The 19326-nt window shown below is 33.9% G+C and overlaps 1 protein-coding gene across 3 annotated transcripts in view; it reads left to right on the forward strand.

The window, feature by feature from the left end:
• The window catches only part of stol (stolid), a 47463-nt gene extending 33747 nt beyond the window's left edge, over positions 1–13716 (forward strand). For 2 of the 3 annotated variants that reach the window (XM_068284195.1, XM_068284196.1), the window contains exons 5-17: positions 6954–7427; positions 7489–7770; positions 7839–8546; positions 8617–8830; positions 8893–9098; positions 9175–9404; positions 10421–10453; positions 10663–10767; positions 10836–11097; positions 11156–11638; positions 11705–11860; positions 11988–12144; positions 12215–13716. In XM_068284195.1, coding sequence (XP_068140296.1) covers positions 6954–7427; positions 7489–7770; positions 7839–8546; positions 8617–8830; positions 8893–9098; positions 9175–9404; positions 10421–10453; positions 10663–10767; positions 10836–11097; positions 11156–11638; positions 11705–11860; positions 11988–12144; positions 12215–12408 — 3504 coding nt within the window. In that variant the 3' untranslated portion in view covers positions 12409–13716. The remainder of the gene's footprint in view (positions 1–6953; positions 7428–7488; positions 7771–7838; positions 8547–8616; positions 8831–8892; positions 9099–9174; positions 9405–10420; positions 10454–10662; positions 10768–10835; positions 11098–11155; positions 11639–11704; positions 11861–11987; positions 12145–12214) is intronic. The other variant, XM_068284197.1, reaches the window with a different exon arrangement.
• Positions 13717–19326: the final 5610 nt, after the last annotated feature.

The raw sequence follows: 19326 nt of genomic DNA on the forward strand, positions 1-19326 counted from the left end.
TTGGCAATTAGTTTATTATTAAGTTGCAAAATAAACAAATATATGTTTTTTGACAGAGTTTTGCTTTGTTTTATTTGTTTTCACACTGAAAAATCCTTTTTTTTTGAGTATGGACCAACTTCTTTAAGATAGTTTTTATAAATAAGTAGTTGATTTTTTGTTCTCTTGTTCCTATTCAACTGCATGGCAGTGTATGCATAAACAAAGCCGGTTCTGGTTACGTTTTATTTAAATCTCATATGTGAATAGATGCACTCAGTCAGTTTCATTGTACTCTCTGAAGCGATAAGTTCTTTTCTGTCAACTAACAATTTAATATACCATCATCGAAAAATGTTTGACTGGTTCTTGAAAATTACTTTGATGATTTGCCAAATTATCGTCTTTGTAATTTCTGTATTGAAACCTGCAATAGCTGCTGATGTCAACATAGATGTCAACATGTAGCTGGTAGCTTTAAAAACTTACAGCAACAACATGGATAAAAAAGTGTGTGCCACGTAGACGCATTCAGCTGGCCTCTCCAAATTTGTCCAGCAACAACATGGAACATTTTTTATTGAATAAAACTTGAATCCAAAACAAAAATCTGTGCTTTTTATTAATCTAAGTGTGAATATACAAATGGACGTATATAGATACATACATATGTATATGGATATTCTAATCTTTATTGGACACATCAAATAATTGCTTAACAAATTACAGGACTTTCAAATGCATTTGTCCACAGTAAATAGACCACTGGCAGGGAGTTTATGTTTTACTCAGTTATGTCAGTCAGTAAACGATGCCCGCACAATTTACCAACAAAAAACGATAATGACAAGTGACAATAGCAGACTGTAGGATATAGAGCAGTATTGTCCAAATAATTACAGTCGAAATTCAGTTATTTCGTTTCGAACACTATGCCATTGAGGTAAATGATTGTATGTATAAACCTAAAGGAAAATGCATTTATGTGATTGTGAGGTCCTACAAATAATTTGTTTTTCTTAAAAGAAATTACTTCATATAATTATTCACTTTTTATTCAGTCCGATAAACGATTTTGAATAAGTTCCCTTACATTATATGGTGAAATACATTTCGGTTACTCATTACTTAGTTTAGTTTACCAAGTGGAAAAAATCTGTATGTGTCTAGTAAGTGATTAAGGTTTTCTTGAATAAAACATGATCAAAAGTGAATAAATCAACTTAAAAACACTTGGAAGATATTAATTTTCTAACCCGGAATCTATTTTTGTAACTATTATGAGCACTGACTGATATTAGTTTGAAGCCTAATGAGGGAAAGAGAGAATTTTACAAAATTTAGCTAGTTGTCTAAAAGGTATCACCTCTTGAACTATGAAATATACTTCAATGCTCTTCATCGTCCTTTTTGCTCTTCGTTAGTTGCTTGATGATGTCCTCAACAATTTGCGCTCATGTCGAACATGAAAAATAATGAAAAACCAACTCGTGCGTGGCCAGGTACCCAAGTACCAAACACACCTCCTCTCACTTCCCTTTTCTCTTCTCTTGTTCAACCTCCTGCTGCTGTTGCTGCTGCTGCTTTTGGTTACGAACCTTTCTCATCATCATAGTCGTCATCACCATGCTATGGGTATTTTACCACCTACTATAATATTGCTGGTGCTTCTGTTTCGTCGTCCTCTCTCATCATTCGCTTGGGCACCTGCAGTTGCCTTTTGTTTGGTGTGGCATTAAAATGCTAATTGCCTGTAAACATAAAGGCAACTGCAGTCTGTCCTTCCCATCCCTTTTCTGTCCAACATTACCAGCTAGTTGTTCAGCTATATACTATATACACATACATATGTACATACATACGTTGCGTATATGTAGGTATGTTTTGGAATCGCACACGACGTATGCGTAATATTTTTACCCCATGTGGTAGCGGGTATGCAGGCGAAAGCGGTATGCGTATGTGTGTGTAGAAGCGTGTGGCAAACGCTAATTCAATTTCTATCAACGCCTGTCAATGCTATTTTAACTTAGTTGTTGCCTTCATTCTCGCTAATAGCCTCCTTCACAACTTACACATATATGTATGTATGTCCTCCTGTTGCTGACAGCCTTTATTTGTGTTAACTTTGAAGTTTAAATTGACTTTAAAATTGCATTTAATGGCAAAAATGAAAGGAGAAAAAAACACTCGCTTTGCAGGTTCCTTCATCCACCTTCATCTACGCTTTTGTTGTCGTTTTTCTCTACTTTTCTCTGTCATTCAGTGTCTCTGCTTTGGCTTTGCCTTTACCAACGCTTTAGTCTCTCTGCGTGCTGTCATCATTGACTCCTTTGCCATAATGCCACTTGCACTTTGACGTTGACATTGTGTGAGTGAGTAAAAGAGAGAGAGAGAGAGAGAGCGAGAGCGAGAGAGAGTAGGTGGGCGCTATTTGAGTGTGTGTTTGTGCATTGACTATATTGAAAAGCTCTACGAGTTTGTGGGCTGCAATTCTTAAATAGAAACATGTTCAAAAGTGCAAATGTCTTCACACTAAAAGCATTTTGCCTCTTAAAAAATAGAAGAAGAAAATTTCAAGGAAGAAATTGGAGCCAAATGTTGACATTTGTGCATCGTTCGATGTGAACTATGCGAGTATACTTAGCTTAGGGTGGGCGCTCACAATGCAAGAGCTTGACAACGGAAATATAGTATTTTGTATCAGTCTGATGCCAAAACTTAATCCCACATTGAATGGCCTCAAATGCGTTCATGTCAATGTGTTAATACATATAATAAATTTCCCATGTGTATGTATAAACTATAATTGTGTCCTCTCATTTATGTATGTATAAGCACATTTAGATCTTTATAAATAGGGTTGAATTTCACATAAACACTAATGGAATATCAGAAAGGTCGAGGTTTCAGAGCTATGAAAGCGTTATCCTTATCCAAAAGTACTGCATAGACAATTATAACCATGTAGAACAAAAACGAAAGCATTCAAATAGTCCTTGTGAACTCAATCTCAACATGCGATAATAAAGAATTCACTATTATATTAATTTATGCTTTATCCCATATATAATTTTATAATGAATCATTTAAGTCTATATGTTCGATAATTATCGAAATGAGTAAAATTGTATTTAGCTTTGCCATTTTGCATTCAATATTAACTTAAAAATTTTAAGTTAAAATACGTTACTCGATGGGTAATCATCTTCTTGTTATTAATTTTAATATACCTTGAAAATAATATTTAATCCGATTGTTAAATTTTGGATTTTTGATTAAAAGTCCTATAAATAATAAAAATGTTAAATTTGCCTCTAAAACATGTCCTGACATAAGTCATTCACTTGGAGAAATGAAAGCGATGTATTCTGCTTATAGAGAAAACAAAGTTTTTCAAATTTCTATAATATTGAAGGATCTTTTGAGGTCTTCTGCAGTTGTTATAAGGTTGGTTGGTTTTATTTTTTTATCTCTTATATTTTACTCCGCAACTGTAAATAAAGAGAAAAACATTTTTCCATAAGCTTTGAAACAGTTCATAATCCTTTAAATAAACCGCAACTGGCTTTAAAAGTCCTTTACCTTTTATGCTGTCAGTCACACTGGATTTTAAGTGGGTAAGAGAACAGGTGCAGAACACTTTGATTCCTTTCCAGTCCATCAAGTCCTGTAGTCGGTGTCAGTTTGCAACTGGAGATTAAGTTTTGCTAAAAATTCAAACATTTTGCTTAATTTTATATTAAAAAGTAATATATACACATTTTTTTGTATTTTGTTGGCTACGAAAGTTATTGCCTCAACATTTGGCACGTCCATTCAACTGGCAAATATATTGAATGTAAAAGAAACGAATAAGTCCTAATCCAGACAGTTTCAAAAAAGAAATCTTTGCTTAAACACACATCTTGCATTACAGTGAATGAAAAAACAGAGTAAAACAGTAAAAAAAAAATACTAACGCGTGACAAGTACAGTGGGATAAATACTTGAAACAGAAAATGTGTAGTACATATGAACATCAAGATAATTTGGATAAGTATTTTTGATTTCAGGCTAATTCAACAGCTAAAATTAATAATAACAAAAATAATATACAAATAGGACCCTTGTTAAGATTGTACTTAATATCTCTAGGGACAAAATTCTTATAAATGTTGTCCTTGATTTTTAAGGGATTAGAATTAAGGTCTACTTTTCTACTTGCACGAAAGTTTTTACTTCAAACAAGCAAAATTATTGAAGAGAAAATTTTTATAACGCAGTCTACAAAGTACACATATATTGTAAATTTAATTTTGTTATAATTTCAGTAAAGTGATTTCAATCAACTTTTTTAATATATTTTTTTACAATTTTAAATTTAAATTTTGAACTATGAACATTTTGATCAATACATTCCACAGTGCCGACTTGGCAAATGGTCAGTGCAAGTTCTTTGCACATATTTTTCACAGCATACTTTTAGGCGGCTGCTGAAAGTCGGGTGGGGAACTTAAAGGCTCAGAAAGAGCCAACGCCCAAGGAGCTAGCAGGCCAGCAGCAAACACTGCCACGCAATGCACTTGGAGTTGAGTTTGAGTTTTCATTCTTTGGTCCTTCCTTCATGCAAACAAATTGCGTGCAAGTAGCTGCATTTTGCTAATTCCGGACCCAAACCCCAGTTCCCGGACCCGTTGACATTTGAGCAGGTCTCCCCAGTCGTTGTCGTCGTCGGCGTCGGCGTTGCCATCGTTGTCATTGTTGGCTTTTGAATGTTAAGATGTCGACAGCTGCTGAGACAGAAATAGTAAGAAAGAGAAATGTATATAAGGTCTATGTAAGACAGAGAGAGAGAGAAGGGTTAGACAAACCATCTGGTGTTAAATGAGAATTGTGTGCGAGAGGGCATTGCTTTTGCTTGGTATCTCCTACCACCTCTCATATATCTTTTTATCACAGTCTTTCTTTCATTCAATCTTGGGCAGCCAACCCCTTCATTTGTTTTTTTTTTTTTTTTTGTTTTTTGCTGGCCTTCTAGCTCATAAGTGCATAACATTGTAAAACAAAAAAAATATATATGTATATATTTGATACATACATATATACATTATGAAACATGACAATGTTATCTGTCTGGCGCTTGGTTGCTTTTTTGTGAGTTCGTGTAAGACAAAGCGACTACAAATGTTGTCAAAAGTCTTAGGACATTTTTTTTATGAATACTTGTTAAGATGATTGAAAAACTCTAATCGTAGACAAACTTTGTTTCGTCTGAAAAATAAACGCAATATCTTTAAGTGATTTAAGTCAACTGCTTAAAATGAAACTTAATATTTCAAACCAGTAGTCGGTACTCCTAGAATAATAAAATATCTAGATCGAATGCATTTACGAGGCATAAAGTTTCAAACTTGGCCAAATATACATACACAGATTCTATTTTATTCACTCTCTTACTTACCTTTTTGTTTATTATTTAATGCCTTAACTAGTTTGCCACTCAACACCTTTTTTTTTTTGGTTATCTCTTCGCTTCTTCTGTTGTTGTTGTTGGCTGTGCAAACTTTAAGTCTCCTTAACTAATTTGAACGCTCGAAAAATGTGCAAATAACTTTGGCAGTGTTCTCACCTACACAGAAAAATGAGAGAGACTGGGATAGAAGGAAAAGGAACAACTTTCTTTCTACATCTTTCATGCTCTCTGAAGGGAAGTCCATCTGTCTGGTCTCTGAACCATTTGTCTAAGCCGCTGACACATTCCCGTGGTGCAACGTTTTGCCCAACGGTAGCCAATTTACATTGAAATCTTCTTCAGACTTTGGACTTTTGGAGAGAACGGAAGAAAGAGAGAGATATATAGAGAGAAAGAGTGGGAACAAGCGAGAGAGAGCTTCAAGCTGAAGAAGCAGTTTCTTAAGATTTATATATTTTTTTTTTTGCATTTCTTGTTCATGTTTTTGTTGTTGGTGGTGGTGTTACTTTTCCTATTGCCATTGTAGAAAAGTAGTTGAACTATTTCAATGCACCCACATGCAGCTTAACTTCTGCCACTCCTCATAGCCATCATCTTGTCTCCCATGGCGCCCGCCGCAGCCCGCTCGTTTCCATGCAACAGCAGCATCTCCAGGTGCAGTCAGGCAAGCAGAAGATTCCTTCTACTTTTCCTCTGCCTAGTCGTTTTTTTTTTTTGGCTTCAAACATACATACATATATAGATATATACATATATTTATATATGTATATATGTGTATAAAGACATCGCATCCCCAATGTGTATGACTGCAGGTGTTTGTTCTCCATTCTGCTTACCCTTTAGCTCTTGGTCCACTTCATCCACAACTTGTTCTTCTTCTTCTTCTTCATCATCATCATCATCATTATTATTACCATAGTCATCGTCGTCGCGTCTAATTTCGCTGCAGCTAAAGTTCTTGTTTGTTTCTTATGAAAATACACACAGAGAAGGCAAGTTAAACTTGTGAAAATAATTTGTGCTCCAAGTTGCTAAAGCTTCTAGGCACACTGGTTAGGCAAAGATGTGAAAAGTGATTTGATTATAAATAGAACTAAATAGCTTACTCTTTAAACATGTTCATTGACCACATGTGGCCTTGAATTGAATTAAATTTGTCCTTTTCTCGTCTCTCGCTTACTCAAGTGGTTTTGCTAGCCAAGCAGAAAGTTATTTGAAAATTGTTGCCTACTTATCGGATGCATAAGCACTGTGCATTACTTTTGGGATTTTCACGTATTTACTACTATATACGTACTTGAAATTTCTCCTTACACACTCACACACACATACACACTTACCTACACAGACAAAGTTGAAAGTTGGAAAGAAAAGCAAACTCCGTTGCTTTGTGCAATTTAATACTTGTGCAAAGAGAATAAATTGCATAAAAGCAAAAGAAAATGAAAAGGAAAACGAAAACTTTGGCCCAACAAATCTCTATAATTTCATTCCACTTTCTTTCCTATTACGTACGCAGCGTTTGATGGACTCAGCGGAGCAGGCTGCCCTCTCGGAGCTGGACGGTCAGGGTGCTAATGCTGAATCGCCATTGTCACAGCAACACTACGATGCTCGACGTATCAATGAGTATAATGCCGATGGCAAGTTGGCGGACGGAGCTCGCCACATGGACATACGATTCATGAGGCGCTTCGAACGCCTGCCGGTGAATCTCAGTCTAAGCTCGATTCTGGTGCCGCATGGCGTTGATCTGGATGAGGCGGACGTAAAGTCGGCATTACAGTGGAGCGCCCATTTGGATCCACTGTTTCAGAACAACTTAGAGCAAGATCCGGCATTGTCATGGCAATACTTTGGTTCATCATCAGGATTTCTGCGTCGATTTCCGGGTACTGCATGGCCACCTGAAGGATCAAAGGGCAGTAAATTGATACATGACTTTCGCACTCATAATTGGTTCGTTCAGGCGGCTTCATCGCCCAAGGATATTGTAAGTGGAACTCACAACTAAATTGGCATCAAATATGTCTAATCTATTTTTCCCTTACCAGATGATTCTGTTGGATGCCTCGTCTAGCATGTCAGAGAAATCGTTTGATTTGGCCATGGCCACTGCTTTCAATATATTGGATACTCTTGGTGAAGATGACTATGTGAATCTGATAACCTTCTCGGAGGTGGTCAAGACCCCGGTGCCATGTTTCAAGGATCGCATGGTTCGGGCAACTCCCGATAATGTACAGGAAATCAAGTCGGCTGTTAAAGCCATTAAATTACAGGATACAGCGAACTTTACAGCTGGTCTGGAGTATGCCTTTAGTTTGCTTCATAAGGTAAAGGTTTTTTGTTTATGAAATTCCGTTCTATTCTGTTATTAACTCTCACTAATTGCTTTATTCAGTACAATCAATCTGGAGCTGGCAGTCAATGCAATCAGGCCATAATGCTAATAACCGAGAGCACTTCGGAGTCTCACAAGGAAATCATTAAGCAGTACAATTGGCCCCATATGCCAGTGAGAATCTTTACATATCTTATTGGCAAGGATTCGGGCAGTCGGAGCAATCTCCATGAAATGGCCTGTTCGAATAAGGGCTTCTTTGTGCAAATCAATGACTACGAGGAGGCTCGCCGCAAGGTGATCGATTATGCTTTGGTTATGGCCCGTCCAATGATAATGTATCAGGCCGATCATCCCGTCCATTGGAGTCCCGTGTTCTTGGCTGGCAAATCGGGCGGACTAGGTAGAGACTCGGAGTATCAGCGGCGATTGGTGACGACAGTTTCAACTCCGGTCTTCGATAGACGAAATCATTCGGTACGTGTGGCAAATCTGTTGGGCGTTGTTGGCACCGATGTGCCCATTGAGGAGATACGCAAAGTTATACCTCAACACAAGCTGGGACCGAATGGATATTCGTTTATCGTCGATAATAATGGACGCGTTTTATATCATCCGGATTTGAGGCCCTTAAGCGATGGCAATCAGTATATCGATCAGTTGAAACCCAAATATGCCTCGGTGGACGTTACGGAGTTGGAACTGCCGGAAACGGAGGTTGGTAACGATCATGAGGTAGTTGAAATGAACAAGAATCTATTGAATGAGGTAAGACTAGATCAAAGCAATCGAAATAGCTTCAAATGGAATTTAAATTAATGCATTGTTTTGATTACAGATGCGCGGTGACATGATTCGCCCCAAAGAGGGTGAAACAGAGTTCACCGTCCTCAATCATTATGATGAAGCTAAACGGGTATCGACCCGCACCCATCGGTATTTCTATGGACCCATCGAGGATACACCATTTACGTTGGCTATTGTACTCCCGGAGAAATACGGTAGCCATGAGTTGGTCTCCCAGCAGGAGATACGGCATTCGCGTAATAATAGTAAGTCAAAAAAAATAATTTACCAATCTTCAAATCACCAATTAAACACGTTATTCCCTCAGTTACCGAATACTTCAAGGGAGACAACTGGCGCGTACATCCCGATTGGGTGTATTGCGAGTACAATAGCGTCAGCGATTTGGAGAAGGAACGTGAGAATTCTGGCGAGTATTCGTCGCGCGATCAAGAGCCCAGTTTTGGTTCCCCAGAGGAGCAAGTATTGCATTTCTTATCGCGCGCCGGACGCCCCGGTTGGAAGTGGATGTCGGTAAGCCATCAAACACCAAAGGGTTTGGGATTTCCTTGCTATCGAACATTCCACTGACGTTTTCTCTTTCACCCAGGTTCGACCCAAGTCACCGCAACCACATCACAACATGCACAGTGGGTCGAATGGTAATTCACCATCTTCCAGTCACTATGGTTCACAGCATTTGAATGCTCAGAGTTCTCGCAAGGCTGAGCCCTATTATTGCGATCGAACTCTCTTTCAGAGCTTGGTGCGCGATGCCATGGTGACAGATGGTTTGGACAGGAATACAACAAGCACCTCCAATGGCAAAGAGGACAAACAGTGAGTTTTCATTCGATTTTCATTATACACTCGATCGTCTTTTGTTTTTAGCACATTCTTTTGTTTCTACTTATTATTTATTTATGCTTGCTTGATCAAAATAAAAGTTCTTATATCTTCAGAAAAGTTTTAGAATGCATATATAAATTTTATCAGATTTTTTGAATAAAGAAACTAGAAAGTTTTTATAACCTTTGAGATCATCCTGTTTTGGAAATAGTTCAATTAAAAATTGAATAGATGGCAATTAAAGCAAGAGCTGAATTTGTTTATTAGTTTCAGGTTTCTATAATTTTTTTAAATGAAACCAAATTTATACGATAGGAGAAAAAGGATTCATTTAACATCTTTTTGGGGATTGGTTTCAAATACAGGTTATACAACTTGCAATTTAGGTGTTCATAAATCAAAGAAATAAACTTTACCTTTCATTTTCTTTACTTTAAATATTTTTCTACATTTTTTTTAAACATTTAAACAATCTATATTTGTTAAAAACAATTCAAATTCTAGATTCCAAATGGTAAAGCTTCTTAGTATGTTTTTATGGTGATTTGCCAAAGTAAACTGATTAAAATAGTCTCAGACAGAAAAAGTTCGAAGCTTTTAAAAATACATAAATCTTTTACAGTTACAGACTCTAAAATTTAGGAATAACGTAATCAGATGAACTTATCTAAAGATATTTTTTTGAGATTTATTTTGTAGTTATTTATATCTTTGAATTGTTTCATTTAATTTAAATTTTCACCACTCATAAAATATATAAAATTGATCAATTTAATTTCACACTCTAAAGCACATAAAACGGTTCTATCTCCCCTGCCCACATTTTACCTACACTCTATTTTCTTTTATCGCATAATTCTACAATTTTTCGCACAAAAAAAAAAAAAAAAAAAACACAAAATTAACTCTTTATCTCTATGAAAACTATATTTTTCCACCTTTCAATTGCAACTTTAATGCACCAAATAAATATTTAATTTGAAAATCACAATTTTGATAATATTTAGTCCAATCGCCACATTGATGGCAATTTTAAAGAGGTAAATCAAAGCAAAGGTCAAGTAATTTATATGTAAACGAATGCAAACGCTTTCGAGGACCAGCCACCCGATGATATGATATGATATGCTCGATGCTCGATTCCTATAATACCTATTAAAGACCTCGAAATTGCCATGCAATCCAAATAATTTGAAATCATCATTTTAGAGGTTTACTTATTCCGTTTCTAAATCACTTTACTCTTTAGGCAAGGCTATCAGAAATTCGTGGTTGCCACCTCATTTGTGGCCACTCGTTCGGGCCTTTTGCGATGGATTGATCACATCAAGAGGCCAGAGGATTCACCAGAACCGTAAGTTTTTTCCCACATCTGCATTTGAGTTAATCTCTTCGATAACCGATTTTGTGTGTATTTTGCAGACACTTTAGCGAGGATAATGTTAGAGCTATGGATACATCGTGGTATAAACGTGCCATCGATCAACACACTGTGGAGCCGGATAGTTTCGTGTACAGCGTGCCATTTGGTTCGGGCTATGCCATCAAATCGAATGCCACTCTGGTGACTGCTTCTCATGCTATTTTCGTTGAGCATCGTGGACACAAAGCCCCAGCCGGAGTGGTGGGCCTTCAGTTTCAGCATGATTCGTTGGCCAAGCATTTTATTAATATCACCTCAGCGGTAAGATAGACAAGCGACATGACTCTTAGAAATTGAATGCACATCTGATGTTCCTCAGTGTACTGGCGTGACTGGATGTAAGCGTACCTGTGCTTCGGATAACCTCGATTGTTATGTCCTCGATAATAGCGGTTTTGTTATAATCTCTGAAGAAATGGAGCATACGGGCAAATTCTTTGGCCAAATCGATGGCACCATTATGGATTCCCTAGTCCAGGATCGTATATACAAGCGTGTGACAGTTAATGATTATCAGGGCATATGCTCCGATTCGGATAATCCCTATACAGCGGCTGGTGGCATACTTAAACCAAATCGCTTGGGCTCGTGGTTCCTGCAACATTTGGTAGCTCTGAGTGCCGCATGGGTATCACTTTTGCCTGCCTCATTGCGTGCCTGGCCGCAGGATGAATATACCTATGAGAATGAAGATGTTGTCTTTGTGGAAAACAACTATTCAGATGAATATGAACCCTTTGAAAATGATTACAACTTGCCAGTGGATCAGGAAATGGATGAATTCTTCACAACAGCAGATGTGGTAAATGAATGAGATTATGTCTAACAATTAATAGGTAACATGTCTGCATTTCCTTTTACTTTGCAGGAGCACACAACTCCGCCACCCAAACAGCATAAGCCACATGCTGGTCCCAGATTCGCTCCAGATCCCCAAAATGCAAGGCGTTGTGATTTGCGCACAGATCTCTATATGTTGCAACCAGAACGTCTCAATCAGGGCGGTCAAAACAATCCTCTAAAGGTAACTTTATATGTCATAAGAGTTCATAGGGTGCTTAGAGTGAAGTGGCCGAAATTAAGCTTTCCTACTTGAATTTAACTTTACAGCGCTTTCAACTTTTAAACTTTTAAACTTTTCTTTGATTTAGGGTAAATTAACCAACTGTCATGTCTCGGGATGTGAGCGTCCCTTCAGCGTTCAGAAGATACCACACAGTAATCTCATTCTGTTAGTGGTAGATACTCTATGTCCGTGTGGTTCCAAGCAGCTGGATATTGAGCCCATGGAAGAGGCTGGTGTTGTGGGTAAGTTGTACTGCTTTTACACAGGTATGAATATCAGATCTAAATGCAATCGAAATCTTTTTTCATACAGGTGCATGCAGTACTCGTCGCCAGAGCCAAGAGCAAGAGTCACGACGTCGACCCAAGAAATGTATTAACTATCATCCGGAAGAGATTGAAATACAACAATGTGGGCGTGGTAGTACCCTATTGAAAACATCCGCCACGGTAGTTGTGGGTCACCTCTTGATGGTTATTGTGACCTTTGTGCTGACCAATGCGTGATATGAGTACTAAATGATGGGCATCTATTAAAGATTGGGAATGAGAATAGTTTTCTGTTTGTTGATTCCATTTCTATATGTGTATGTAATTATTGCATAGCCAAAGATGAAAAACAAAAACCAGAAGAAGAGAAGAAGAATTCATTATTAAACCAAATTAAACACTAACGAGTTTATATTCTGTATGTATATTTACATAATTACTTAAATACTTATGTATATGTTTGTAGACAATAATTTGCAAAAAAGGAAAACGTAAGCAGAAACCCGACAAAGATTTCCCCTTCCCTCAGAGGAAGACACAATACAATTAGTGGAAAATATTTAGCTCAACGTAAAATCAAATTTAATCATAGAGAAAAGCTTTGCTTGTTTAATTTAATATTTTTTTTTTTTTTGTATATTTTTGTTGTTAATTTTCCATCACCTCAACTAAGGCATGCAAATTGATTTTTAAATCTTTATGTAAATAGTATGAAGAAAACCAAAAAAATAAAACAAAACGAAATAAATAAGAAATGATTAAAGAAAAAGTATTCAACAGAACAAAAAATTCCTACCGAAATAATAATTATGTAATTACAAATATTTAATTTCAATAATTATTTTGCACTAAAACTGCGTACGCACAAGTATTAAAAGTATTAATTAAAACGTTTTACAACAAAAAAAAAAAAAACAACACTCAAGACTTGAAAACAACAACAGCAATGCATAAACAACAGCAAACAAATACAACTACAAGAACAACAAGAAAACAACCAAACTATAAGACAGTTCATATCGAGTATATATAAAAAATATATATATGTATATACCAGAATGTGCATATCAATGCAATGACAGCCAATTTTGAACAGCAATACATACAAAAAAAAAAAAACACGTAAGGGAAAATATTCCATATTATTTATTAAATTGCATTAGTTTAAAAAAAAAAAAAAACAAAAACTAAAACAAAGAATCCAAGAATAATAATGAATATTTATTTTATATAAATTTTTATACAGCATTATTTATGAAAGGATACAACAAGAACAAGAAGAAAAATAATAATACAAAAAAACAAAAAGTAAAAAGTAAAAACAAAACAAAAACTATTTCGAAAATAATTGTGCATGAAATTTAATTTCTTAAAATAGAAATTCACATATCCGACTTAAGGATGGTTTAGTTTAACTTTACTAGAAACCAAACTAAAGCAAAACTAAAACAAGAACTATTTCAATTTACACACATTCTCACTAACACACAGACACACACATATACTCATACTTATCATATTCCCACTTACATATAAACATAAATATATATATATACATATATATATATATATATATATATATGAAGAAAGAATATTTTCTGTGTCTTAAACTTGTATAAAAAATGTCTTCCATTAAAAATACTTAACAAACAAAAAAAAAAAAAAAAAAACAAAAAAGAAATGCAAAGAAAAAAAAATTAATAAAAACAAAAAACCACAATTAATAACTTAATTACTAATCTAAATAAATAAAATATATTAATATATACATAAATATATATGAAATATATTAAAAAATAAAACCAAAAATATTTAACTCAGTAACCAAAAATGCATAAACAAATTTAAGTGTTTAGCTCATTTCTACATAATACATATATAGGAAAACCTTTAGCTACAAGCTAAATCGAAAATACACACAGATTCTTTCATAGAGTTTTAGGTAAAAGTTAGTTAGTTAGGTATGATTCCAGATTGATTGATTGATTAAATGAATGAATGATGGTTCAAGCCAAACCATCACTAACGAAGGCAAAGTTAAAATAGCAAACGAAAATATAAAAGAAATGGAAAGGATTAAGTAACATCTACACAAGCATTAGAAGAAATACTAGCAGAATATAAATATATATATACATAGATATATATATATATATATATATAGATATCTACGATATAATTAAGAATATTGTAATAATAACGAATTGTAAGTCTTAAGTCTTAAGAGCTGTTTGTTAAATGGGGATTGTTTTTTGAATGAAAGGCAACAGTGCGTATGTGTTATATCTGTATATCCATGTGTGTATCTGGTATGTGTGTGCGTGTATGTGTATGTGTGCCAGTGAATGAGAGTTAGATATCGACTGACTGAAGTGCGAGGGGAAAGTTGAAAGATTTGTATTACTTGCATTATAAATGAAAATGGGTATACCTGGTAGGCCGAAAGGGCAGGCAGATATCGGAAACAATTATATTGAATATATGTATGTATCTATGATTAAAGTCTAGGAAACAAACTTCTTCATTCATATACGTATGCATTCAGTTTTCCATTCACATTTTTGCTCTCTCGCTCTACCCTTTTCTTGAATTTGCTCACTCTCTCTCTCTCTCTCTCTCCCCATGCAAAATAATCCACTGTACAATTGCATTTACTTCCTTCATCATAACAGAACACACACACACACTAATAGACAACAGTTTAATATTAACAAATTCCATATCGAAAAACGAAAGAAAATATTAAAGAAAACGAGAGAAAAGGATAAAAATGTTCTGCAACATTTTCTATGTTTATTTATTTTTATATAAATGATAAAAACCTCAAAAGAAAATCCAAATGAAAAACAAAAACCAACAACTAAATGAATAATGTTTGTATGTGTAGTCCATAATTCTCTTAAGGCATATACATGCATATATGTATATGAACAATAATAAGTATTTCTATATAACATTATGGGTCTTAATGGCATCGTGTAAGATTGAACAAGTAAATTGACATATGAATGAAGAAAACTACCATTATTAACTTACGAATTAAATCAAATTTTTGACAATGCGATTTTTGCTTTTTGGAAATCGTGCTTTTTGCTACATACACACAAACACACCCACACACACACACACACACACACACCCACAACAACAAAAATTTAAACTAAATAACTAAAAATACAAAACAAAGAAAGAAAAAAAACTCACTTACACTTTTGCTCTCTATAAACCCCTATATACAAAACAAATTTTCTATATGAAAACATTTACAACAAATATATATATGAATAAATTATATAGTAACATATAACAGAATGAAACCTAAACTCTCTTCAGATATTCCAGCAAACACAAAAATGTTTTCAAAACTTTCATCATTTAAACTTATACCCTTACAGGAAAGACATTTTAGTGTCAAAAGAGATTAACTATTTGTCCGTTTCTCCAAGTAAATCAAGCGAAATTCATTGGTTAAATAGTGATCACTAGAATGGAACTGATTAATATCCATTGCATTAATGCAGTTATCTTTTAGTATACAAAAATTTTGATAAAATTTGGTTAAGACTTTTTAATCATTCTTGTTTTCTTCTTAACAAAGTGAAACTCCAGAAAAACATTGCTACTAGCAACATTATTTAATAAAATTGTTACTTTGTAAAGGTATAGAAACTTTGGCATGACCAAAGTTAGTCCTGTTCTCTATCCATTATTTGCATTTTTTATTTTTTTTCTATAATTGTGATTTAAATTTCTTTTTTTTTCGAAAGACCAAAAAAACTGATACGAAAAGAATAGAAAGATTAACATTGGAATGGCAACTACACATACATACATTGATAAAAATCCACGTTATTTGACTCATTCTAAAAGAATAAATAATTAAATAAAAACAAAAAGAAATCAAAAAAACGAAGTAATTAAAGTATAACGAACCATTTATTCTGTTATTGTTGTCAAAAAATTGAGAAATGCAAATACAACTAATTTTGAAATATGTTGTTTCATTAAATTTGTCATTATGAATAACGCAAAATATTCAATGTTTATTGCAAAACGAAACAGAAGCAACATAAAGTTAAGAAAACTAATAAAATTTAACATATATAGTAAAATATGTTTAATACATATATATATGTATATGTATATCTGTATATTCCAAGAAATCCATGCGAAACAAAGTGAAAGATACAATTCTAAACAAAATTGTTTGAGAAGCTTCAAAATTTGTTAAGATATTTCTTTTTTTCGTTCTATAATCTCACACATATACATACAGTTCATTCACACACACACACATAAACACAAATATACATATATATATATATATAAAAGGCTTCTGTTATTTTGTATGAAAAGTCTACAAAGAATTTCAACTATAAACATTTAGTAAAAATTATAAGAAAAATGCAACAGAAAATGGAAAACAAAAGATTAACTTAACTTTTAAGATACAAAACGCATACTTACATAATTAATTATAATTATTATTAAAATAAACTTGCTCATTATTCTAATTATATACTGAAAATTTCAAGTATATGGTAATACTTAAATAATACAATTAAAACCACTTAAGATCAAGACAGAAAACGAAAACAGAAAACAGGTGGCGAAAAACTAAAAATGAACAAGAAACCAAAAACAAAATATTATAATTACAAATAAAAGAATGAAGAAAAAAGTATAATGAAATGCAATGAATGAAAATAAAATGAAAAGTATTACGAATAATTTTAGTTGTGTTTTCTTTTTTTGACTTGGTATTAGAGTGTTGGCTGGGATAAACTTTTTTACCTTTTGCTCGGATTAATAAACAGTTCCTAAAATCCTTGAATCTTTGTTATGTAAAAAATAAACTGATCCCTATTCTAAAAACTAAATTTATTTTTTAAACATATTTTTTAAACTATTTACAAATGACCATGGACATGGAGCAAAATATTATATGAAACGATGAAATGAATATAAGGGTTAAATTGAAAAAGTGTGGCATACTTTCAGGATGAGCAATGTACAGATAAAAGTTTCTTATTAAAGCAAAGCGATCATTTTTTTTGGGGGCACTGTGGCTTGACAAAACAACTTCTTAGCAATAGTTGAATAGTTTGACTGTCTGACAATGAGACTGAATTATATATTTATATTAAGTATAAATTTATTGTGATTACTCTTTGGAAAAGATCGTTGGTTTCTCACCAAATATTAACTTTCTTCGGTCAATTGATCATTAACATTAACTATCTACAAACAGTTATTTGGCATTGGTAATTAGTTTAATTAATACATTAAAACTTTATTTTTAAATTCTAGGGTATGCCCTGAGAAAAATACTGATAAGTCATTTAATAAATAAGGAAACATTATTAGTGGGTTCATAATATAAACCCTGGCTAAGGAATTTAAAAAACAAAGTTGATTCATTTTTTTTAAGAATAAAATAAGTTTTATATTAGTGTAAGACTAACATATTACTTTTGAGACTAACTCGGTCCTAATTGATTATGAATTTCGGAAAATCTTTTTTTTAATGTTCTTATTGTGCATACTAAGATTCTCGCTCCTTAAAACGCAATCAACACGAAGTGAACTCTATGATCTGCTTATACAGTTACTGGTAGATGATTTCAAGTTCACAAAACTAATGACATTAAAGACATGATGACGTGATGACATATCACAGGAAGATCATTTCAAAGTCGCATAGAACTTCTAGAATAAATAGGCTGAACAAACAGCTACAGATAGTCTGCTATCACATCTTTTAACGTCAAATATTATTTTGTATTAAGCCTGTATCTCGTTTAGCACGGTGTTTCCCAGGAATTTAATCCTTGTGTTAAGCGAAGTACATGTTTGCTTACATATTAAAGATATATGTATACTGAATATCAACGAAGAATGTTGATCGGCTATTCGATCTAAAAAAATCTTCTTTTAGATGTTTGCATGTGCTTAAAATTTTATACAAATCAAATAATTTCAAATAATGGTGATAAGTAACTTTCATCCACCATCCATCAAATGGTGAATCAATTTGTTAACTATGCATAATTGATTTTTAATTTCTTTACAATAACCATAAATATCACGATATATGCCAATGGTAAACACGCCCGTATCAGGCACTCCGGCAATATTTTACACTAGCCGAGGTCGTGATTTTACCAAATCATTTTTATCTTTGCGGCTCTCTCTCTTCACATTCACATTTAGAGTAATCAGCAAAGAACTAATTAAAGTACTTGAAAGGCCTCCCCCCACTAGAGGGAAATCGTCAATCATGGCGATTGTGGTCGTGATTGTATATGTACATATACGACCGAGAAGTAGTGCGAAGAAACCCAAAATGTAAACACGTAGTTTGAGGCTGGCATGAAACTGCTTATCAAGTGGACATGAACTTGCTCTCAGTGCCGCAGCTGATAAGAGATAACGGCACGCGCTGCTCCCAGGTTCCAGGTGTGGGCTGTTAGATCGCCCCCATTATTCATGATCGAAATCGAAAGTGAAATGCTGCTGGGCATATGTTTATTTACCATATCTTAATTGTTTGCAGTCAGACTGCGGAGCAATAAAAATTCTGATAGGTTGCACTTTCAGATTAGATTTGACCAATCGGATGAGCGGTTTTTTCCCCTAGTTTCCATTTAATTTTTTTATTGTCCAAGTCTTTTACGGCTTGTGGCTATTATGGATGAGATTAAGGCAAGGCTACACGTGCCCCTAATTTGTTTTCATTCTCAATATTTGTATTCATTTGATTTGCAACCTGTGTTTGATTAATTTCTCGAGCGATATATATTAATCGAGTTCTGCATGAATTTCTTTTTAATCATTTGACAAAAAAAAAAAAAAAACAATATTTGGTGGACTTTAATTTCTAGCTAACTGATAATATTTAACAGTAATTAGACTTTGTGAATCATGAATATAAAGATTAAATACAAAACAAAACAAAAAAGGTCTAGAACATCGTGTCGTGTTGTAGGTAATTACAAAGGTCAATGTGTTAATTGAAAAAATGTATCAAGTAGTCCTTATCAATGGAGTAGTTTTTGAAAAACTAAAATATTAACTAACCACTTGGATTGTTTGATTTTCGATAAGAGAAGTAAGTGTATTAGTTAATACATTTAAAGGACACCTGACTTGAAG

This window comes from Drosophila tropicalis, unplaced genomic scaffold (assembly GCF_018151085.1).
Source record: "Drosophila tropicalis isolate 14030-0801.00 unplaced genomic scaffold, ASM1815108v1 contig_302, whole genome shotgun sequence".
Taxonomy (NCBI): Eukaryota; Metazoa; Arthropoda; class Insecta; order Diptera; family Drosophilidae; genus Drosophila; species Drosophila tropicalis.